Below are 9971 nucleotides of genomic sequence, written 5' to 3'. Positions count from 1 at the left end.
CCGTCTTGGCCTGCCAAAGTGCTGGGATTACAGGCCTGAAACACTGCACCCGGCAGACATTCTGCTCTCTCTTGGGCCTCATTTTCCTCCTCTAGAAAATGACTGTTTCTTTGTCCTGTCTACCTGCCAGCCTTTCCCAAGGATCAAACTACTGAGTGGGGTGGGTCAGGGTTATCCTCAGCCAACATGCTGGAAGGAAAAGGGGTTTCTAGGGAGTTTCTGTTCTTTGGCTCACAGTAAGACTTTGAGGGAACAGGACAGGGGTCCTTTTTTTTTCCTCCCCCAAAGCAGTTTGTAAACCGGTTAAACCACTTCAATGAAAATTGATTCAGGCCAGGATCCTGGATAGATGCAGAAACTATTACAGGAAGTCTACTGGGGATCAGGGCATTCATAGGCTATCAAAGTAAAAGGTTATCTTACAATGGGGGAGGCCTGGCAGGCACCACCAACAATGGGGCAAGCTGACATCACACACCTGTACCTCCCGATCCCATCTGTCTCCAGAGTAAAGGAGGCTAAAGAGACTTTCCAAGTAAGTGCAATGCTTGATCTGGGAGGAGAACCTGGATCAGAAAAAAAAGAACAGCTAAAGAGGATGTCAGGGGGTAAATGGGAAGATGGACAGATTTCAGCATCGTGTCCATGTCACGTTTCTTGAATTCAATGATTACACAATGTGACAATGTAGGAGAGCGACCCTGTTCTTGGGAGAAGCATGGGAAAGTGTTTAGGGGTAAAGGGTCAAGTATCTGCCACTAATTGTCACAAGGTTCACCAAACCAAATGGAGAGATAGCAAGATAGAAAAGCAGAGAGAGAGAGAAAGAGCTGAAATGATAAACACTGGGGAATCTGATTGTTGTATTTATACTGTTCTTGCAACTACTCTGTACATTAACTATTTTTCCAAAACAGAAGTCCGTGGGAGAATAAATATAAAATATCAGAAGCAGAAAGGGCTTTAAAGACCCCACAGTCAGCCCACCCTCTCTCAGACAGGACCCTGAGAAGGAAAGGTCTTGGCCCATGGTCACTCCATGAGCCACAGCAGGGCTGGCCAGACCCAAGCTTGCTGACTGCAGACACAAGGCCCCAGCCCTGGGTCTGAGGACCCCCAAGAACAGCAGGGTGGCATCATTCAATGTCATTCCTGTTTCCTCTCCCTGCTCCCCTGGGCTGCCCCACAGTTAGCACCTTGCAAGAGGTGAGCACCTCCCATGGGGTTCAGGGGAGAAACCTACCCCTCTCTTTCCAAAGAAACTGAACCCCTGGCTTCCCTCAGCATGTTCTGCTGACTACACTGGAGAGACAGCCCTATCTCCCTGGGTGCAGGCAGGATCAGACCTCAGGGAAAAAAGGAGGGTTCAGAGAAAAAAGGACCTTTTTTTTTTTTTTTTTTTGAGACGCAGTTTTGCTCTTGTTGCCCAGGCTGGAGTGCAATGGTATGATCTCGGCTCATTGCAACCTCTGCCTCCCAGGTTCAACTGATTCTCCTGCCTCAGCCTCCTGAGTAGCTGGGATGACAGGCATGTGCCACGACGCCTGGCTAACTTTGTATTTTTAGGAGAGACAGGGTTTCTCTATGTTGGCCAGGCTGGTCTCAAACCCCCATATCAGGTGATCTGCCTGCCTCGGCCTCCCAAAGTGCTGGGATTACTGGCATGAGCCATGGCACCTGGCCTTAGGGAATCTTTTAAAGACAAAGAGAACTCCTGACCTGGTGATCTGCCGGCCTCAGCCTCCCAAAGTGCTGGTATTATAGGCATGAGCCACCATGCTCGGCTAATTTTTATATTTTTTAGTAGAGACAGCGTTTCACCATGTTGGCCAGGCTGGTATCAAACTCCTGGCCTCAAGTGATCCACCTGCCTTGGCTACCACACTGAGCCAACAAATATATATAATAATTTAAATGATGGGTTGGGTGTGGTGATTCACGCCTGTAATCCCAGCACTTTGAAAGGCTGAGGCGGGCAGATCACTTGAGGTCAAGAGTTCCCTTTGTTTTTAAAAGATTCCCTAAGGCTGGGCACCATGGCTCATGCCTGTAATCCCAGCACTTTGGGAGGCAGAGGCAGGCAGATCACTTGAGGTCAGGAGTTGGAGATCAGGCTGGCCAACATCATGACACCCCATCTCTACTAAAAATACAAAAAATTAGCTGGACAGGCATGCACCTATAATCCCAGCTACTTGGAGGCTGAGGCAGGAGGATCCCTTGAACCTGGGAAGTTGCAATGAGCTGAAATTGCACTGCTGCACTCCAGCCTGGGTGACACAGCAAGATTCTGTCTCAAAAATAAAAAATTAAAAAAAAAAAATAGCCAGGTGCAGTGGCTCAGGCCAGTTATCCCAGCACTTTGGGAGGCCAAGGTAAGTGGATCACAAGGTCAGGAGTTCAAGACCAGCCTGGCCAATATGGTGAAACCCCATCTCTACTAAAAATACAAAAAATTAGCCAGGTGTGGTAGTGCATGCCTGTAATCCCTGCTACTTGGGAGGCTGAGGCAGGAGAATCGCTTGAACCTGGGAGGCGGAGGTTGTAGTGAGCAAAGATCGAGCCATTTCACTCCAGCCTGGGTGACAGAGTGTAGAGAGCCAGAGTGGCCCACCCCCTCTGGGGGAATCAGCAGCAAGGCTGCTGTGAACTTTGAGTGAACTCCAGAGAAGTGAAACCATAATATGGGAATGTATATGTCTCAGAGAAGAGCAGAGAGGCCTAGAAAAAGATAACCAGCTCTCACTGATCTTCCTGCAAGATAGTTGTTAGCTGAAGTATGTTAGCTAAAGTGTGAGAATTATAATCACACGATGTTCTAAGTAACTGCACCCTCCCTCTGCTATATACTTTGTAAACATATAAAGTACTCTGAGGCAGGTCGGGGCCTAAGAGATTGACATCATCAGCTTTTTGGACTGCCTGGCCCAGCCTTATCTATGTCTGTCTGTATTCTTTCTTTATGCCCTCTTAGGTCTTTGAACCCTTGTGCAGCGCGGGACATAGCACCCGGCAGAACAGAGCAAGACTCCATCTCAAAAATAAATAAAAAATAAATGGCCTTACAAGACAGAAAAATAGATTCCATCCCAATTCTGGTTTTGTAGGATTGTTTGCTGGACTTAGCATTTACAGCCTTAACCTAAACAGTATTTAAGTTTTGTTTACTTTATGCCCTTAGGCAATGAGTCTTTCCAGGAAAAGTCATGTGTGGGAATTCTTTTTTTTTTTTTTTTTTTTGTAGACGGAGTTTCGCTCTTGTTACCCAGGCTGGAGTGCAATGGCGCGATCCCGGCTCACCGCAACCTCCGCCTCCTGGGTTCAGGCAGTTCTCCTGCCTCAGCCTCCTGAGTCGCTGGGATTACAGGCACGCACCACCATGCCCAGCTAATGTTTTGTATTTTTAGTAGAGACGAGGTTTCACCATGTTGACCAGGATGGTCTCGATCTATTGACCTCGTGATCCACCCGCCTTGGCCTCCCACAGTGCTGGGATTACAGGCTTGAGCCACCGCGCCCAGCCATGTGTGGGAATTCTTTACAACTCAGGGATGATTGAAAGGGGACAGCCAGCTTAGTCACCTCCACATTTCACAAGGAAGCCAGGCGTTGGAGGCTCACACCTGTAATCCCAGCACTTTGGGAGGCTGAGGTGGGAGGATCACTTGCACCCAGAGGTTCAAGACCAGCTAGGGCAACACGGGAAAACCCCACCTTTACCAACAACAGCAACAACAACAAACTATTTGGGCGTGCTGGTGCATCGTGGTGCGAGCCTGTAGTTCCAGCTACTTGGGAGTCTGAGGTGGGGGGATCATCTGAGACCTGGGAGGTCCAGGCTGCAGTGAGCTGTAATGATACTAGTGCACTCCAGCCTGGGCAACAGAGTGAGACCCTGTCTCAAAACAAAAAACGAACAAACAAAAAATTTCACAAGAAGAAACTCTTAACATCACACGTTCAGAGCCATGATAATCATTATTAATTCGGGTATAAGAAGGAAAATAAAGCAGGAGAAGGTGCCCACTGTCTGTCAAATTCACCCATTCAACAAGTATTTTGGGTGGTTGTCATGGCTTATGCCTGTAATCCTGGCACTTTGCGAGGCCGAGGTGGGAGGATCACTTGAACCCAAGAGTTCCAGACCAGCCTGGCCAACATAGTGAAACCTGTCTCTACAAAAAATACAAAAATGGCCAAGCACAGTGGCTCATGCCTGTAATTCCAGCACTTTGGGAGGCTGAGATGGGTGGATCATGAGGTCAAGAGATCGAGACCATCCTGGTCAACATGGTGAAACCCCGTCTCTACTAAAAATACAAAAATTAGCTGGGCATAGTGGCGCGTGCCTGTAGTCGCAGCTACTCGGGAGGCTGAGGCAGGAGAATTGCTTGAACCCAGGAGGCGGAGGTGGCGGTGAGCCGAGATCGCACCATTGCACTCCGGCCTGGGTAACAACAGCGAAACTCCGTCTCAAAATAAATAAATAAATAAATAAATTAGCTAGACGTGGTGTACATGCCTGTAGCCCTTGCTACTCAGGAGGCTGAGGCAGGAGGAATACTTGAGCCTGGGAAATTGAGGCTAAAGTGAGCTGTGATCAGGCTCCTGCATTCCAGCCTGGTCAAGACTGAGACCCTGTAAAGTATTTATTTAGCACCTACCATAGGCTAGGCTCCTGGCATGTAAGGGACTTCAAATCATTCCGGGCCCTGCCCTCAGGGAGCCCACAGTCCACTGGGATGGGGTGGGAGTGGGGGAAACACGCAGGAGGCACTCAGCTAAGTGGGACAAAGACCACAATGGGACCAAAGGGTGGGGAGGGGAGGCGCCGCGGGGAAGGAGGCACCGCGCGGGCCGTGCTGAGGCCGCAGCATTTGACCTGGGACGTGAGCAATCAGCACGGGCCGGCCCGACAGGGCTGCCCAGGGAACTGCAAGTTCAAAGGCCCGGGGAAGGGCCGCACTGAGCAGCTGCAGGCACAGGCCAGGCCAGGCGGGGCGGCCCCCGCGGGCTCCGAGGCCTCTTCTTCTCGCTCCCATTTGGGGGGCGCCATCTTGCTTCCTTTACGGCGGCAGACGAGGCCCAAAAAGGCCAGCGTCCCGCGCGGGGCCGCACACCGGCCGGAGAGCTCCAAGCATCCCCGGTTCCCCGGTCCCCGCCCCCGCGCCCGCCCCCCGCGCCCGCCCCCCGCGCGCACCCGCCCCCTCGGCCCCGCCCCTGCTCCGGGGTGACGCTGGCCGGGGCGCGACAGTGTCGGCTGCGGCGGCGTAGCGAGTGCAGCGCGGGGTCACCATGGGGGCTAAGCTAAGCACGGTAGGTGGGGAGGGGGCGCCGGGGCCGCGGGGCGTCGCGAGGGACGGGGACCCGGCGGCGAGGGGGCTGGCCGGCCTGCGGGAGGGGGCGGGGGACCCCGGCCGCACCCAGCCCCACCCCACCCCACCCGGCCGCACCCACTCCTCCGTCCGACCCCTCCCCGGCCCGGGCGAGCCGTGGTGACCGCGACTCAGGGCCCGGGCGTCGGTGGCGGGGACCCAGTCCTCCTGCCTGGGGGGGCGCGCCAGAACCCAGCACCTGGGAGCACCCGGGCCCCGCCCTGGCCGCCGCGGAGCCTTGGCTGCGGGAGGGACCCGTAGTTGTGGGTGTGAGCGGGCGTGTGAGTGAGTCCACACGACTGTGAGTGGAAGTGTGAGTGTGACGGTGGGTGCGAAGGGCGGGTGTGGCAGCGTGTGCTGGTGTGTAAGTGTGTCCGGCAGTATGTGAATGGCCAATGTGACAGCGTCAGAGGGTTTTGCACGTTTTAGCAACAAGGAACAGAAACCCCGTGACACTGGGGCGTCCTCCCAATGCGCAGTGGGCCCGGTTGCCGGCAAGGCCAGGCTCCCACTCACCCTGCAAGCTTTGCTGGGGACCTCACACTTTGTGGTGTCAGCGCTGTTCGCTCCATTTCCCAGATGGGGATTTGCAAGTTAGGCTTAGCCAGTGTCCCACAGCGCCCCCGCCCTAGGGAGCCAGTTCCGTGGGGTTTCAAAGTCCACTCTGCTGCTGTCACTTCTGGGCTGGCCTAGAGACACTTTCCCTTCCCGTCAGGCCACCTCTCTCCAGTTTCTCAAAAGTGGACCCTTATGGGGCTGGAGGCTTGTGTTTGTGTGGTCACATGGAGGCTGCAGCTGCAGAGGGCACCTACTCAGTCAACTGTGACCTGATGGGCATGGGGAGGCTGGCACAGGAGGAATCAGCCCAGCACTTCTACACCTCCATACCTGGCATCTGCCACTTGGAGGGCACCTAGGTCCTCCCTCAGGCGCTGGAGGCTCCTCCTAGGGGAGCCAGGCAAAAGGCCTCTTGGCTTTGACGGTTGTTCAGTAAAGTGTGTCCCAATCCAGAACTCGAGGATGTTCAGACCCCAGGTGAACCCGTGGGCACCACGCTAGCCTCCATGCCCATTTTTCCCCAGAAAGCACCTGCCTCCTTTTTTGTTGAAATGTCCTGTGTCGCTAGAGCCTCCCCTGGTCTCCACCCCGCCCTTCCCTGCTGTTTTTGGTGGTGCTCCTAACCACCCAGCTGGGGCTTGGATTTATGGCCATGGTGTGCTCAGCACCTGGCTGCTCCATACATTTCTTTTTGTTTTTTTCTTTTTGAGACAGGATCTCTCACCCAGACTGTAGTGCACTGGCTCGATCATAGCTCACTGCAGTCTCAACCTCTTGTGTACAGTAAATGATCCTTCTACCTCAGCCTCCTGAGTAGCTGGGACTGTAGGCATGCACCAACATCTCCAGCTGATTTTTTTGTTTTTGAGACGGAGTCTTACTCTGTCACCAGAACGCCCTCCAAGTGGCAGATGCCAGGTATGGAGGTGTAGAAGTGCTGGGCTGATTCCTCCTGTGCCAGCCTCCCCATGCCCATCAGGTCACAGTTGACTGAGTAGGTGCCCTCTGCAGGGTGTGATCTCAGCTCACCACAACCTCCACTTCCTGGGCTCAGGCGATTCTCCTGCCTCAGCCTCCCAAGTAGCGGGGATTAATATGCACTCACCACCACACACAGCTAATTTTTGTACTTGTAGTAGACATAGGGCTTTGCCATGTTGGCCAGCCTGGTCTGGAACGCCTGACCTCAGGTGATCCACCTGCCTCAGCCTCCCAAAATGCTGGGAGTGAGCCACCATGCCTAGCCTAATTTTTTGGATTTTTTTTTTTTTTTTTTTTTTTTTTTTAAGACGGAATTTCGCTCTTGTTACCCAGGCTGGAGTGCAATGGCGCGATCTTGGCTCACCGCAACCTCCGCCTCCTGGGTTCAGGCAATTCTCCTGCCTTAGCCTCCTGAGTAGCTGGGATTACAGGCACGCACCACCATGCCCAGCTAATTTTTTGTATTTTTAGTAGAGACGGGGTTTCACCATGTTGACCAGGATGGTCTCGATCTCTTGACCTCATGATCCACCCGCCTCGGCCTCCCAAAGTGCTGGGATTACAGGCTTGAGATTTTTTGGATTTTTAATAGTGACAAGGTCTCACTATGTTGCCCAGGCTTGTCACAAACTCCTGAGCTCAAGTGATCCTCCCGCTTGGTCCCCCAGAGTGCTGGGATTACAGGTGTGAACCACTGTGCCTGGCCTCGTTCCATACATTTCTGTTGAATGGCTGAGCCGTCCTCTGTGAGGGGCAGAGCCCTGTCTGGGAGTCAGGTGGGGATTTCCTTTGTGGGTGCTGCTGGGATCCCTGCTTGGCCCAGAATGTCCCCAGCACACTCTGAGCCAGGCCTCCTGGCTCAAGGGCTCCCTACAGTCTGCAGGAGGCTGGCTGGGGGCCTGGTGCACTAGGTGTCTTATCTGGGATGTGCAGGCCCTGTGGGAGGCCTCTCCCAATACTTTGGGGGATCCAGGCCTGGGTTTGGCCCTGGACTCTGCCAGCCACTCTGGGGAAATGCTGGGGCTTGGCCTGCCATCCTGGACTGTAGTTCCCCTGCCTCCCTGCCCTGCCGTGAGTGCTCAGCGACCCTGATGGACTGACAGGTAGAGTCTGCTGGGTTTTCCTACTGTCCCTGGCAGCCCCAAGCTTAGTTGGTGGCCCAGATCCCAGCTCTGTGTCCAGCTGCTCCTCCTGCTGGGTTCCCTTCCCTCACAGTTCCCAGCCCAGCCACAGCCCCCCACTGCAGGACTTCCTGCACTCCCGCCCACTTCTTCCCACTTAGAACAGGACTAGGAGGGAGGTGCCGCTCAGATTCTGGTGGGACCACTGGCGGGCAGGCAGGGGGACAGGTAAGCAAGTCACCTGACTGGCTTGTCTAAGCTCCAGGGCAGGGAGCTGGCACCTGGGGAGAACTGGGCCTGCCAGGTTGGGGGTCCTGGCAGCTCTCTCTGCCCACCCCAAACCTGGCCTGGGCAGAGTGGAGGCCACGGTCCCAGTGGGGAATTCCAGAGGTGGGCAGCTGAGCAGGGCATTCTTTTTCTGGGTTTTTTTTTTTTTTAATTTTTATTTATTTTTATTTTTATTTTTATTTTTTTTTTTGAGACGGAGTTTCGCTTTTGTCACCCAGGCTGGAGTGCAATGGCGCGATCTCGGCTCACCGCAACCTCCGCCTCCTGGGTTCAGGCAATTCTCCTGCCTCAGCCTCCTGAGTAGCTGGGATTACAGGCACGCACCACCATGCCCAGCTAATGTTTTGTATTTTTAGTAGAGACGGGGTTTCACCATGTTGACCAGGATGGTCTTGATCTCTTGACCTCGTGATCCACCCGCCTCGGCCTCCCAAAGTGCTGGGATTACAGGCTTGAGCCACCGCACCCGGCTTATTTTTATTTTTAAAGACGGGGTTTCTCCATGTTGGTCAGGCTGGTCTTGAACTCCCGACCTCAGGTGATCCGCCCGCCTTGGCCTCCAAAGCGCTGGATTACAGGCGTGAGCCACCGTGCCTGGCCTACTGAGCAGGGCATTCTAAGAGCAGGGAGCAGAGCTATGCAGCCCCTCAGCTATGGTGGGTGAGGTGGGGGCTCCTTAAAACTCTGCCACCCTGTGTCCCTCTTCCGCTCTATGTTATTAGAGGCAAGGAGAGCCGAGGGTGGTGGATTCCCTGGTGGGGCAGAGCATGGCTTGTGGGCATTAGGTGAGGGCCCGGGAGGCAGCCGTGCCCTGAGCCCCCAGGGTGGCTGGGGTGAGGTGATATCTGTATGTGTGTGTGTATGTGTGTGTGTAAGTGTGCACACAGCACGGCTGAGGAGGCACAGGGGCAGGACCTTGGGCTCAGCCATCTGCCTCCTGTTTACTTGGCCCACTACTGGTGGAGATGGGGGTGTTGCCAGTGCTGGGGGTTGGGGCAGACCCCATTCCAGCCCATGCTGGTGGGAAGAGAGTACACCCACCTTGTGAGTCTGGCAGGGCCTGTAGCTTTCAGGAGGTGAACCCTTTGCCCCTCCGCTGCTCCTGGCCGTGGTGCATCTGTCTCCCTCATTGGCTTGAACTCGGGTGGGGCCTCCTGGCTTGTGTCCCCTGCATTGGGCATGGTGATGGTCTGCCCTTCGCTGCCTCCCCAGATAACAGCTTGTACCTATAAAAAGTCCACCCCTGAAACTGCAGGGTTTACTGGACAAAGGCACGTTCCTCCAATGGTTATTTGCTCTTGCATTGCCACACTGTGTTACAATTTGCTTCATTTCCTTACTATTTGATACGTAGTGTGCATTTCTCTGTTACTGTAACTATTGCGAATGACAAAGTTTTATCTTACTGAGCAATCAAAATGATATGGATGGGAATGAACTTCAGAGGCTGGGCCTGAACCCGGAGGTGGTTGCTCAGGCTTGGCACCCAGCCACGTGACCTGTACCTCTCAACTTTTGCCCTGTTAACTATATGCTATGTCATTAAGTGCTTTTAAATCTAAAACAAACAAACAGCCCACCCCATCATGAGGTCAGGAGCTCAAGACCAGTCTGGCCAAGATGGTGAAACCCTGTCTCTACTAAAAAT

The 9971-nt window shown here is 53.9% G+C and overlaps 1 protein-coding gene across 3 annotated transcripts in view; it reads left to right on the top strand.

Moving 5' to 3' along the window:
- The first annotated feature begins 5170 nt into the window (after nt 1–5170).
- The window catches only part of LOC116538844 (NADH-cytochrome b5 reductase 3), a 30036-nt gene continuing 25235 nt past the window's right edge, over nt 5171–9971 (top strand). Inside the window, exon 1 of one of the 3 annotated variants that reach the window (XM_032261360.1) lies at nt 5171–5316. In XM_032261360.1, the coding sequence (XP_032117251.1) occupies nt 5296–5316 (21 nt within the window). In that variant the 5' untranslated portion in view covers nt 5171–5295. Of the gene's footprint in view, nt 5317–7837; nt 8264–9971 lie in introns of those variants that run through there. The other 2 variants (XM_032261361.1, XM_032261362.1) reach the window with 2 other exon arrangements.

The sequence above is a fragment of the Sapajus apella genome, unplaced genomic scaffold, assembly GCF_009761245.1.
Source record: "Sapajus apella isolate SASKATOON/1434 unplaced genomic scaffold, GSC_monkey_1.0 scaffold123, whole genome shotgun sequence".
Taxonomy (NCBI): Eukaryota; Metazoa; Chordata; class Mammalia; order Primates; family Cebidae; genus Sapajus; species Sapajus apella.
This window is presented reverse-complemented; position numbering and strand designations above follow the sequence as displayed.